Source organism: Suricata suricatta, chromosome 2 (genome assembly GCF_006229205.1).
Source record: "Suricata suricatta isolate VVHF042 chromosome 2, meerkat_22Aug2017_6uvM2_HiC, whole genome shotgun sequence".
NCBI classification, from domain to species: Eukaryota; Metazoa; Chordata; class Mammalia; order Carnivora; family Herpestidae; genus Suricata; species Suricata suricatta.
In genome coordinates, this window is record NC_043701.1 from 31,233,382 (window position 1) to 31,247,728 (window position 14,347).

Here is a 14,347-nt window from a genome sequence, read left to right on the forward strand (position 1 = left end):
GGGGCTTGAACCCATGGGCTGTGAGATCATGACCTGAGCTGAAGTCAAACGTTTAACTGACTGAGCCACCCAGCCATCCCTGTGCCTCTATCATGAATTAACTTTTATGATTATAGGTAAGTTTTGACTAGAAAACCTAGAAAACCTCTACTTTATCCTTCATGCCCAGCCCAAAAGTTATTTTTTATTTGAAATCACCCCCGACCCTCCATAACCTACTTTGTCACTCCCTCCCTCTATGCTAATATTAAAGGTAGAGTACACATCATGTGACCCTCACTAACTTATATAGCTGAGAAAGATTTCTTTAGTGGTGGGGGGTGGGGTAGAGGGATAGAGGTTAACTAAACATTAGTGAGCTCATAGAAGGCAGAGAATGTAAGATATCTTTTTCATCTCTGCTCCCCTGAAATAATATAAAACCTATATCACAGTATCTAAGCCTGGGAACTATTGACATTTAGGGCCAGGTAAGTACTTGTAGAGGGTTGTCCTGTGCATTGTGGGATATTTCACTGTATTCTTCTTCAGTTTTGACAGCCAAAAATATCTTTAAACATGGCCAAATATTCCCTGGGGGATGAAATTGCCCCAGGAGAGAACCACTGATCTAAACCATAGTGGGAATTAGTGTGCATTGACTTGATGTCAGAAATGATCACGTTTTTTCCTCCACCTTACATCTCCCACATCATGTAGCACCAGAAAGGGGTTCAATAAATGTATTCAAATGAATAAATAAGTTACAAATAATACTAAAATCTTTCCTCTGAGCCATTCAAAATAGGGTTTACAGGGATGAAATGTTTTCGTCTATCCATGAATGAGACAGTATGAGGTATGGCTAATGAGGCAAATGGGTGGGTTCCAATCTATGCTATATAATTTCATATACCAACTCTCAGCTTGCCAGTACAATAACTTTAAGCAAGTCATTAAACTTTGCTGCACCTCAGAATCCTCACTATAAAATGATGATACAAATAGTGTTTAGCTCAACAAGACTCTGTGAAGATTATAGGATAAACTATGCACAGCACTTGGAGCAGTACATGACAAGAATCCGTTATTATGTATATATTATGTGCATGTATCAGTTTACTAATATATCATGTCTATTACAGAACATAAAGACATATACAATCATTTTCAAAGCAACTCATAATAATACGTGTAAAAAGGTTCTGATATTTTCTTTCCCAACCCAGTGGATTTTTTTTTTTATGCCTTGAGTGCTATTCATTGCTCTTTGAAGATTTCTGATTTTAGGAGCACATTGAGGATAGATTAAGGATTGGCATTCTTCACAGCCAGGAAGCTGCTTACTGAAGACCCCTGTGGAGATAGACTGGGGTCTGTGATTTTGGCAGTTACATCTGGTGGGCCAGTTTCATATTAAGTTCTGTGTTTCCACTCCCATCTACCACCCTCAAGCTTCTGTTTAAACATTACATCCTCCTTTTTACCTCTGATCCATGGAAATTAAGGAATTAAGGAAAAGTTCTGTGTCCAAAACTGCATTTAAGAATTTACAAGGTAGATAGAAGTAGAGATCATTATTCAAATATTTATCCATTCATTTTACAGACATTTATTGAGCATTTAATATGCTAAATGTTGTTATGGAAGTTGAGAATTAGCCTGGAATAAAGCCTTCAAAAGTGGCTCCCTCTCAAACCTCACATTATGGTGGCAAGAACACTTCAGGGAAGGAGAACAATAGTTCAGAGGCCGTGAGACAGGAACATGCTTTGTGCATCAGGGAGCCACCAGGAAACCATGGTGGCTGGAGCCATGTGAGCTTGAGTAAGAAGAAGGACCTGAGGTCGGAGCAGGAAAGGATGGGTGTAGAGGAGGAGGGTCACTGATTGTACAGGGCCCTGTTATCATTATAAGAAATTCAGCTTTTACTACAAGGGAGTTAGGAAATCACTGAAATATTTTTATCAGGCAAATGACACCATCTGAGGGTCCTTTAACTGGATCATTCAGGCTGCTGGGTTCAGAATAGACTGGGGCAAGGGTGGTATACCAGGGCAGAAGCATGAAGACCAGTCAGGACTCTCCTATAAAGTGCTAAGGTAAAATGGTACAAATGAGAGAAGTGATGTTGGCCTATTCTCCATGGACAGCAGTAGTCAAATTCTGTATGTATTTTGGAGGCGATACATTTAGGTTTTGCTAACTGATAAGCTAACTGATATGGCCATTGAGAAAGGAGGAAATCATGGATGATGCTAAGACTTTTGACCTGAGCAACTTTAGACCTGACTTTTGAAGAATGGAGTTATCTGCTTTTAAGTAAGAGAGTGACCTAGTGGAATGTCAGGAAGTCGGGTTATAGATGTTAAGTGTAAGATGCCATTGGAAACTATAAGCAACTAGATATACTTGTCCAGAGTTCAGGACAGGGGACCAGATTAGACCTCTCAATTTTGGAGTTGATAGCATATGGATAACCTAAAGCCCTGGGACTGAATGAGAACACTCATAAGGGAATATGGACAGGGGAAGAAATCAAGTGAATTCTGGATATATTTTGTAGAGTTAACAGGATTTGCTGGCAATTTTAATGTAGGTATAAAAGATAAGATTCAAAGATGACTCCAAAGATTTAGGAGAGCAGGAAATGAAGCTATTGATGGACTGACCGTGGGGCTTTCCAATACTGGAGATAAAGAAGAATCAGCAAACCGAGAAGGAATTGTTAGGAGGAAATCAAAGCAGGGAAGTGTGATATCTTAGAAGCCAAGTGAAGACAGTGTTTCAGGGAGCAAGTAATGGTCCTTGAAACCCGTGTCAAATGCTACTGGATTAATATAAAAACTGAGCATTGATAATGGGATTTCACTTGATAGAGACCACGGTCAATCATACTTAAAGCAGTTTCAGTTGAGAAGGATGAGAACAAAAGAAAGGTTGCTAAGAGAATGAATCTTAAAAGTTTTTATCACAAGAAAAGTTTTTGTAACTTTGATGACAGATGATAAGTAGACTTACTGTATTGATCATTTTGCAGTATACACAAATAATCTGTTGTGGGATTTTTTTACCTTAATACTGGGGATTCATTGTCTTGCCACCTCAAAGAATGATGAAGTGGACACAAAATGAGCAGCAGGTAAAAGTTTATTAGAGTATAAGATTGGAAAGGAAGAATAGTATTAAAATTCTCTTTATAGAGAGGTGGACATTCAAAAGTGAATGCCCATTGATTATAGGCAAGGGTCCTTGTTTTATAAGGTTCTGGTCACCATCCCCTCTTCCCTTCTCCCTCATTCCTTCTCAGGTTCTACCCTCATTGGCTTGATAGGTCTAGGTGCTGGGTTATCCTTTCCTGATTGGCTCATTTCCGTTTTATGAGGGGTGGTATATGGCCATATCATTCCTTGTGGGTTATAGGTTTTATGGTCTACTACTTATTTTTAGTCAGGTCTTTTGTCAAATCCCTGAAGGGAACCTGAGTGGGAGTACGTGGTGTATTCCTTATGCTTGGGTAGGGTGAGGTTTGCTGTGGTCAGACACTCCCGGCTTTGTGGCAGAATATCTCTTTCCCCACCCAGGGACCTCAGATCCTAATCCTTTCCCTCTCTGCCTATTTTATATTATCTTTTCCTATCATAATATAAAATCATTGTGTTGATACTGTGTTGATACCTGATACTGATATGATGTTATATGTCAATTATATCTCAATAAAAATAGGTAATGATAGGGATTGCTGAAAGAACAGAAGAATAAAAGTGATATAGAGAGATTATAAGATTATAGATGATTCTAAATTTTGCTATAAAGGAGAGAAATGAGCCAATGAATGGTTGCAGAGGAAGATGTGGTCAGTTTTGTTTGTTTTTAGTTTGGACAAATATTAGTATGTATTTATGCTAATAAGAGTAAACAGAGAAAAACTTTATAGACACATGAGAAAGCAAGAGGTTGCTGAAGCAATGTCCCTGGGCAAGCTACAGAAGATAGGTTCCAGAACACAGAAGTGCTGGCCTTGGCTAGAAACATGGACATATCATCAATATGAACAGAAGAGAAGGTAAAATAATTTTTGGTAAGGTATAAGTGGGTGGGTAGATGTCCTGGGAGCATACAGAATTTTTTTTGTGATTAATTCTCTTGTCTAAAATGATGAGGATACCAGGTCATTAGTCAAGACTGAGTTTGGAGAGAAGGTATGAAATGGTTAAGGAAGGTGTGAGTGTAAATGGATCAGGGAAATATTTGAAGATTGCTGGAAAGTAGAGCCATCTTCTAAGGTGAATTTTCATGAACTAAAAGTGAGACAAGACAGCGCGGCTGTCTTTTTTCCTTCAGTCACATTCAGTGGCTTAGAAAGATAAGTTTAGATGGGAGTTTTAGACTTACCTAGGACTGTGGTTTAGGCAGCAAGTAAGATAAAGATTGAGGGCAAACATGGAAGGTGCACTGGAGTTATGATCATGATTAACCATGGAATTTAATCTTGTTAAGTAGGGAAATATGGACCCGAAGTGGGGTGGTCAAGGTCAATGAAAGGTTGCAGAATTAGACTATAGGTGCAGTGAGTTGGAAGGATTTTTGGAATTTTGTGACGTGAAAAAGTGAGCTGGAATATGAGAGGTAGCATTCAAAAGTACATTTGATATTGAGATTATAAAAGGATCTCAGTTACTGTTAAATATGTGTTGGATCCTGTGAACCATGTTGGTGAGGGTGAGGAATAGGGTGGAAGGCAGGGTCCCTGGAGGTCCATCCTCACCACAAGGAATGTAAATCTCAGCTTTAAGAGTTTACGTCATTAGGTGTATACTTGAAAGAAGGGGTTATTTCTAAACAAAGTTGGTAGGTTTCTACCAAAGGCTTTTGCCGGTAAGACTGGTAATACTGACAGTGTAGCAGTCAAAGATCTTAACTAAGAATCAGTTTGGGCGCCACCAGCACTGAGCTCCTAGATGCTGCTCAAAGACCTGGGCGTTGCCAGGCAACTGAGCATGTGTGTTACCCCAGGCAAGTGGCCCAACTCCTTTCTTGTCTTTGCCCACTTCCTCTCACTGGCCTACTTCCTGTCTCAGGCTAGCTTGGACTCCGAAAGCAGAGTGAAGACCTGGCCGGAGGTGCCCTCAAGCCAGGGGGCCAGGCCCCAGGGGCAGATGGGATGGTTAGGAGTGGCAGGGATATCCTGGTCCAACTGAAGGACTGTCTCCTGTGCTGCCATGAAGAAAAAAAGCTTCTCACCTCTGGAGAAGGATAAGCCCCTAAAGTTCTCCTCACACCTGCCCTTGGGCTGGGCCAGTACCCATCACCCCGTCCAGCCAGGCTACAATCTTTGAGATAAGGATTTAAAGAAACTTCACAAAGCTGCGTCAGTTGGGGATTTGGAAAAGGAGTACCTTCAGCTCAAGAAACGTGATGTGAATGTACAGGACAGACAAAACAGGTGACCAGATGGGTGAAGGGCAGTGTGGAGGGATAGCGGGGTTCACTGTGTCCTGTAATCAGGAGCAGGACTTATCTGAGCTCCTTCATGGGTTGTCACTACAGGTTTTCCATAGTGGAGAGGTCAGGTAACCACTGACAGAAGGTCATACTCCCAAATCCAGTTTGTTATTTTTTTTTTAATGCTTTCCTGGATATTTGAGGGCATTCGTGTCCCCCCTGATTGCCTCCACTCCCCCCACTGCATTAATCTACATCTGACATTTCACCCTTTACCCAAACTTCTGTTTTTTAACTTGATACATATATAGTGTCCTAAGCCACCTACGATTTACCACACTACTCATCATACTAATAGGAAAAGTAGAGGAGACCTCCCAGAACAGTGGTTGTTAAGATTTGAAGAGTTTGAGAAAGCAAAACAATGTGGATCTCCTATGACTTTTTTCAATTGCAGAGTCTCTTCAAAAAGTCCATCAACAACTACTTACTGCAAAACCAAAATTAATTTTATATATTAAGAAATATGGAAGTTATATGTTTAACATTAATAATGGAAAATATGTACCATGTTGCCTACCTACCTTTGGGCGAGTTTCAAGTCATAGGGTATGAAGAACATCAGTTTTCATCAGAATTGGGTAACCGGGAACTATGGTTATTAAGATTCATGTCAGTTTGCTGATAGTGTTATGTCCTTTGACAAAAACAGAGTTATCTAAAATTATCCAACTTTTATCCTACACCACCCCAGTCAGTTACCTTACAAAGTTATGGATAACCTCAGGATGACTTCATTCAGTGGTCCATCCTCAGTCTTACCTGGCTGGTATCACAGCCACATATCTTCCATGCCATATCAGTAGTATTTGAAATACTGACTTCTCTTTCAGGACAGTTGGTTCACCTGGCATTTCTCCTACTTCTGTGGACACTGCTTTTCAGACCCCTTTGCTGATTTCTTTTCCTCTTCCTACCTGGTAAATATTTGAGGGCTCAGAACTTGAAATGATTCTCTGTCTCTTAATCTTCATTTGCCTGGTGGAGAGAAATTATCTTTAAATGTCTATCTTCCAATGCCTTCCAACTTTTTATCTCCAGCCAGAGCTCTTTCCTGAACTCTAGACTCATATATAAATACCTCCACTTGAATGTGGATATCTAATAGAATGTGGTGTACTGGTAAATGTTTAATAGCAAGCTCTTAGGTGAGGGTGGTAGTGAAGCCAAGGGAGGAGAAGCCCAGATGTCAAGCTACCAGTGTGATGTCATTTAGCTTGAATAGTTCCTGAAAATTTAGTAATTGACTTGTGGGGGCCACTGACTCCATCACTTCACTCTTTATACATCTCAAACATCCCCGAACTGTGCTTCCATTTTTCCTCCTCAGATCTGCATCTCTCTTTCTAGAAATCCCTAATCCTTTCTTTCAGTTGTTTGGCCAGAAACATTCTTGCCTCCTGGAGTCATTCTTGACTCCTCATTCTTTCATATCACCCATCTGATCTTGTTGGCTCAACCTTCAAATCGTATCTAAAATCCAACTCTTTCTTGCCACCTTCACAGTTACCATTCTGGGCAAAACCTCCATCATATCTTAACCAAAATTACTGCAATGGACTCCTAACTTGTTTTCTGTCCTTTAACCTTTTCAATTTATTCTCAGCACAGTGGCCAGAATGATCCTAGAAAATGTATGTAAAATGAATCATTCCTTGCCTTAACAACTTCCATTGGCTTTCCATCTCATTAAGGCTAAAGGCCAGCTTCCTTCCAATGACTCATTCAGCCTTACATGGCCTTCACCCTCACCCTATATTCTCTCTCATCTTACATCCTGCAACTCTCCCTTCTCTTCATATCCATTCTTGGCTTCTTAGTGTTCCTAAGAAACGCACGAATTTTAGGGCCTTTGGACTTGCTGTTCCCTTTGCCTTGAGTGTTTTTCCCCAGATATCCACATGGCTTCCTCCCTTGCTTCCTTACAGTGTCTATTTAATAATCACCTTATTGACAAGGGCTTCCGTGGCTACTCCAACTACAATTGTAAGTTTTCTCCTTGCTGACAGTTCCTATCCTTCTTCCCTGCCTGATTTTTCTCTTTAACACCTAATACTATCTGGCATGCTTTCTATTTAAACTTTTTTGTTTACCTCTTCCACTAGTATTTATGATCCATAAGAGCAGGTGTTTTTGTCTGTTTTGTTTGCTGCTGGATCCTCATCACCTAAAACCCTGCCTAGCCGTAGTAAATGACTACTAAGACATTTCTTGATGAGGGTATGCATGAATCCATCCATCCATATGTACTTTTTAACTCATTATACTTAAATTTTCCTTGAAGTGAAACCAGTTAAATATTTCATCTTCAAGGCATTTGCATGGCCTTATTATTTCAGTAAAAGGCAATTAATATAAATGTTATATAAAGATCAATAAGTACCTGAAGCCAATACCTTAAAAGTAAATGACCTGGCATGTTCTTGGGTATGGTAACTTCTTAAACTAAGACTTATCTCTAATTTTGTGTTCTTCCATATTGATATAGAATGCCTTTGCACCTGGCCTGTGTTAATGGATATTCAAATATTGTATCTCTCTTAATTGAGAAACAGTGCAAAATAAATGTCTGCGATAGTGAAAACTGATCTCCATTGACTAAGGTGTGTTAAATTTTCCTTTTCAATTGAAATGCAGTTGAGTTCTTCTAGTTAAGTTGGGTTAGATTTCATATTTTAAAATATAGCACTACACGTTAGTTTAATATGTCCTGAGTAGTAAGTTGGCTACTCATCTATTCTGGTTGTATCGGCAGGCAGTACAATGTGCAAAGGAAGACTGTGCTACTATTCTTCTAGAGCATGGCGCAGACCCAAATCTGGTGGATTTCGATGGCTCTCCATTTTGCTGTCTGCACGCAGAGTGTCTCATTAGTTGAAAATTGCTTGAACACAAAGCTAATCTTGAAGAGCAAAGTAAGGTAGTTATTTAAAAAAACATATTTTAGAAAGCAATGGAAGAAAGTATTTATTGCAGATAATTCATATTTGTTGAAATGCATGTTACATGAAGCATGAATTCTCTGAAACGAATTGGAGAAAAGGAGGAGAATGAGATAGTCAAATACTGATAATGTTTTCTTTTTAAGCTTTAAAAAAATTTCTTTATATGTTTTAGGGGCGCCTGGGTGGCTCAGTTGGTTAAGTGTCCGACTTCGGCTCAGGTCATGATCTCACTGTTTGTGGGTTCAAGCCCTGCATCAGGCTCTGTGCTGACAGCTCAGAGCCTGGAGCATGTTTCAGATTCTTTGCCTCTCTCTCTCTCTCTACCCCTCCCCCTCTCATGCTCTGTCTCTCTCTGTCTCAAAAATAAATAAACTAGATAAAAAAATTTTAAAAAATAAAATAAATGTTTTATTTATTTTTGAGAGAGAGAGAGAGAGAGAGAGAGAGAGAGAGAGAGAGAGAGAGACAGTGTGAGCAGGAGAGGGTCAGAGAGAGAAGGAGACACAGAATCTGAAGACAGGCTCCAGGCTCTGAGTTAGCGGTCAGCACAGAGCCTGATGCAGGACGCAAACCCACAAACCATGAGATCATGACCTGAGCCAAAGCCAGACGCTCAATGGACTGAGCTATCCAGGCCTGCCAGTGTTTTCCTTTTAAAAAAAATCTTCATCCATTTCATTTTAGACTATAATGCTGACCTCCAAAACAATATTATATTTAGCAAAGATAACTGTTCAAAGGCTTATATCAAAAGAGAAATATCTGATTTCCCTAGAAGTAAATATTGGTTAAAAATCACAAGCCTACATTTTTTCCTCTTATTTACATACTCATAGATAATTAAAATAGGGTCGACATAGAAAATCACTTATTATACTAAAAGTAATCCAATTCTCCTATTGAGATGAGAGTTTTTGTTTGTTTGTTTGTTTTCAAAGCTTCTTAACACTTAAGTTCACTGATATTTTGTCTCCATGACAGCCCAAAATAAGAACCAAGCTTAGAAGTTCAAATGAAATTCTATGGAAACTCATATGTAACAACATTATGATGTGTGAATTGATGGTTTGTGATACTTACATTGAATACTAGGTACTCATCACTTAAATACTCCAGGCTGCTCTTGACCACAATTTGAATTAAAACTAAAGTAGAAACTTTAATTTTAATTTTGGCTGACCCAACTCCAGTTTATTTTCCTGGTCTCTGAAATCATGTTTTGTTATATATCAAGACCTTTTCAAAATTAAAGTTTATGTTCAGAGGTTTTTCATTAACATACTTATCTTTTATTTTTATTTCTTTGTGTTTTATTTTATTTATATCCAAGTTAGTTAACATACAGTGTAATAATGATTTCAGGAGTAGAATTTAGTGACTCATCACTTACACATAACACCCAGTGCTAATCCCAAAAAGGGCCCTCCTTAATGCCCATCATCCATTTAGCCCCTCGCCCCCTGCAATACCCCTCCAGCAACCCTCAGTTTGTTCTCTGTATTTAAGAGTCTCTTTTGGTTTCCCTACCTCTGTTTTTATCTTATTTTTCCTTCCCTTCCCCTGTGTTCATCTGTGTGTTTCTTAAATTCCACATATAAGTGAAATTATATATTTATCTTTGACTTACTTCACTTAGCCTAATACATTCTGGTTCCATCACCATTGTTGCAAATGGCAAGATTTCATTATTTTCAATCACCAGATAATATGTCATTGTATATACACACTGAATCTTCTTTATCCATTTTCAGTCAATGGACATTTAGGCTCTTTTGATCATGCAGCCATTGTTGATAGCGCTGCTATGAACATTGGGGTGCATGTGCCCCTTTGAATCAGTATTTTTGTATCCTTTGGATAATACCTAGTAGTGCAATTGCTGTGTCGTAGGGTAGCTCTATTTTTAGTTTTTTGAGGAACTTTCATTCTCTTTTCCAGAGTGACTGCACCAGTTTGCATTCCCACTAGCAGGGCAAAAGAGATGCTCTTTCTCCACATCCTCACCAACATCTGTTGTCTGAGTTGTTAATTTTAGCCATTCTGAAAGGTGTGAGGTGGTAATACACTTATCTTTTAAGTTGAACCTAAGTCTAAAATGCATATAATATTAGTACCATAGTTTAAATAATCATCTTGAAATAAATTTTTCAGGATAGGTATACTCTACTTTTCCTGCCATTACTGAAAATAATACATAAATGGTAGAATATCTTCTGAAGAGAGGGGCAGATATGAATGCTTCAGATAAGAATCAAAGGTATAATAAATTCTAAATAAGAGCATATAACTCTAGCTACTTAATAGAATGATATATGTGTGTGTTCATGTATGTGTGTGTGTGTGTGTGTGTGTGTGCACGTGTGCCTATGTGTATATACATTTTGTGATGTTGATAAAAGATCTGGCCATTTATTTTGGGCAGATTACCTAGGTTCTCAGGATCTGTTTTTTTTTTTTCCTGTAAAATCAAACAGTTGAACCAGATTGGTAGATGGTAGTGGTGGTTTTTATTATTATTGTTGTTATTATTATTTGTAACATTAGAATTAGAATCCTACCCAGAACTCAATCTCTAAATCCTAGATGCTGTAGTTAAATGAGGCAGAGGACCCAGAGCCCCAGAGCCCTAGATATGCCCCTTCCTAGCATTTTGAGATATTTGAGATTTGGGTTCCAGGGTGCAAGAATTAAAAGCCATTGAACTAGCTGCTTCCTAGAGACTCTTTTATTCTTAGACTCCATGATATAACTGTGATTGATCTACCTTTTTTAGTAGATCTGCCCCACTTTTTTATATTCCTGCTCTGGTTCTTTTCCTGATAGACATTCTACATTTGAACAGTAAATTTAGAAGACTAACTCTTAAAAAATGTACAAGACCCGTCTAAGGTCCATAAATACGTATTTATGTATCTCTCGCTCCAGAACAGCCCTTACGATTGCTCTAAGTGATGAACCAACAAATTTAGTCAGTCGTCTCCTTCAGCAAGAAGTGGCCTATCTTGCAAAAATATTTTTGGATTCACAGCTGAGGAGTATGCTTCTTTTAATGGATTTACTGTATAAGTGGTTATATATATTTTAATAAGTATATGGGATTTGACCATAAGAAAAGAACCGTGATCCCCCAAAGTGCAGAGCTGGAATGGGCTCTGTAGGAGTGACCCTATTAGGAACTCACGTCCCATGGGTCCAGGGATCCTTGATTTCACCTGGTTGTGGGATCCAATCAATGTAAGAACTGCAGGTGGACCAAGTCTACTGATTCACTCCCAGTGGCATGGGAATTTGAAGTATGTCAAGACAGTGATGGCAGCAACTAGTGACATAGCCAATAATAAAATATCTGTGTAAAAGCGTTGGGCAAAAGACGATTAATCTACACAAGCCTCTTTCAATGTTTTTACACATTAGTAATATAAAAATTTTATTCAAACTTTGTATATTATTGTTATGTTAGCTAACTAGTTTGATACGTTTTCAGAATTCTCATTAACTTATGTATTCTCATTAATCAAAATGACAAAATTTTTCAGGTATGAATATGCATTTCTAATTTTAAAAGTCAATGAGAAGTGCGCTTGAGTTGCTTAGTCAATTGAGTGTCTGACTTAATTTCAGCTCAGGTTGTGATTCCAGACTTATGGGAAGCCCCATGTCTGGCTCCATGCTGAGCATGGAGGCAGCTTTGGATTTTCTCTGTCTGTCTCTGTCTCTTTCTCTGCCCCTCTCCCAACTCACACTCTCTCTCCCTCTCTCTAAAATAAAATTTTAAAAAGATAGTCAATGAGAAAGTAAGATGCAATGAACAGAAATTTACTTTGTAGCTAATGAAATTGAACAATATACAGGATATTTTCCTTATAATTTCATTTTAAGGTAAATTTTTCGTTATAGATAGACATTTTTTCTAGTTTACTGTTTTCTTATTCTTCTTCCACCTACTTTATTCACATTTTAGTAATGCATTGTAATCATTAATTCCATATGAATGTCATGGGGTGTGTGTTTGTGTGTGTGTGTGTGTGTATTATATATACATATATATATACATACATTCAGATGTTTATTTTTAAAGTCTAAATTGAACTTTAGATACTAAGTATATGAAATTAAATATATGAACCATAATTGAATGTAATATTTTCTTTTCAATATTGGACATGTATACCACATTTCACCTTGGTTTAAGCAAACCATATGTAAAAAAATTTAAATAAAGAGAAAAATTACTGATGAATATCCATACTATGAAAGGATTCTTCATTTTTATAAAAAGAATTCCTGTTACTTTTAAATAGGGAATTTCCCTCATTTAAAAGTCTGAGTATATGCAACTAGGAGATACTCATATATGTTTAAAATATCAATTAGTCTAAAGCAATAGTTGTATATCTAAAATAACTTCTTTACATCTATAAATATTGTGAAGTTCTTATTGGCTAGTTCTATAGGAAGGAAATTTTACAATCTTCTTTTATCTCCCCTAAATGGTTTTTCAGAGCATTCTTTTTGTAGTTTGCCCCACCATTAATTTAAGAATAAATAGAACCATGTTGACCAAGGAATATTTATCCTCTCAATTTTATTTTAATAGTTTCAATATTTAAAATTCTAAGAGCATTACATTTCTTTTTTTTTTTTTTCATAAGGATAAAAGGGAAGGGAAGTAATTTCCTAATGACTAAGGAACTACCTTTAGGCTATGGGAATTATGAGCATTTAACAAAAATAGCAAATAACTAAGTTGGATCGAATTCTCCCTGTCCTCTTTTCTGCTTTTATTCCTCTTTTGCAGTGGGAGCTAAGCTTTCTGTAATTGTGACTTTTTTACTTAAATAGTTGTCACCTATCTACGGAATTTAGCACATGGCTTCTGCTTATTAGCTCCACTTGTTACGTCTCTTCTTGGTACACATCTATGGATTAGTAAAAGTGGAAGCACAGAGAATGTTTTTCATATAGGTTTTTTTTTTAATGAGCGAAACTGTGTCAAATGAGAGGATAATATTTAGCTATTTATTTTACAATTGGCTTTAACTCACATTGGCACATTCCTTTCACTGAAATCCTGAAATCGTATGTCTATTAATAAATAACTAGATGGGCTCTTTTCGGGCATGGAGAAAAGATTTATTACTTACTGGATATGTTTCAGTCCCTGAATTAACTATCTTTACTTTATCAATTTACTGTTAAGCTCAAGTCTTATAAGCTGAATTGTCTCCCACTCCGCCCCCCCCCGCCAAATTACGTGTTAAAGTCCTAATCCCTAGTACCTCACAATCTGGATGATTGTATTTGGAGAGAGGGCTTTTAAAGAAATGTTAAATTAAAATTATCATGCGGTAGAGTGGTCCTAATCCAGTTTGACTGGTGTTCTTATAAGAAAAGGAGATTAGGATAACGACAAGAATGATGCTTACTGCCAGAGGGGCAATTTTAAGAGAAAAGTCAGTAGGAGCACAGTCATCTGTTAGCCAAGGAGAGAAGTCTGGAACAGATCCTCCCCTTACAGCGCTCAGAAGAAACCAGTCTTGATCTTGGACTTCCAGCTTCCAGAACTGTGAGACAATAATGTTGTAAATACCACCTAGTCGGTGGTATTTTGTTACAGCAGCCCTAGCAAACTAATACACCAACTATAACCTAAAGCTATGTTTTATACCTTGCTTGTGGTTTATTTGTGAGAGCAGGAAAAAGAAGAACCAGACAATGGGAGTATATGGAGTTGGCTTGAAAGGAGGATTGAGGTCAGCACCTTAGGAAGGCGTTAGCTAATGTCTAAGGTTTTGATTTGATGATTATGTATTATGAATTTAACTGACTATTTATAATGCTGGAATTTATATATATTTTCTCTTTCTGGATAGGTATCACCAATTAATTGCCAATTATGGAAAGGTGAAGAAAGTTGA

The 14,347-nt window shown here is 37.7% G+C and overlaps 1 protein-coding gene across 1 annotated transcript; it reads left to right on the forward strand.

The window, feature by feature from the left end:
* Positions 1–5,201: 5,201 nt before the first annotated feature.
* On the forward strand, positions 5,202–11,495 carry ANKRD7 (ankyrin repeat domain 7). The gene is given in 8 exon segments (XM_029918232.1): positions 5,202–5,425; positions 7,973–8,087; positions 8,240–8,310; positions 8,312–8,358; positions 8,361–8,404; positions 10,586–10,686; positions 11,355–11,422; positions 11,425–11,495. Coding segments are annotated over 8 exon segments (741 nt in total).
* The last annotated feature ends 2,852 nt before the right edge of the window (positions 11,496–14,347 follow it).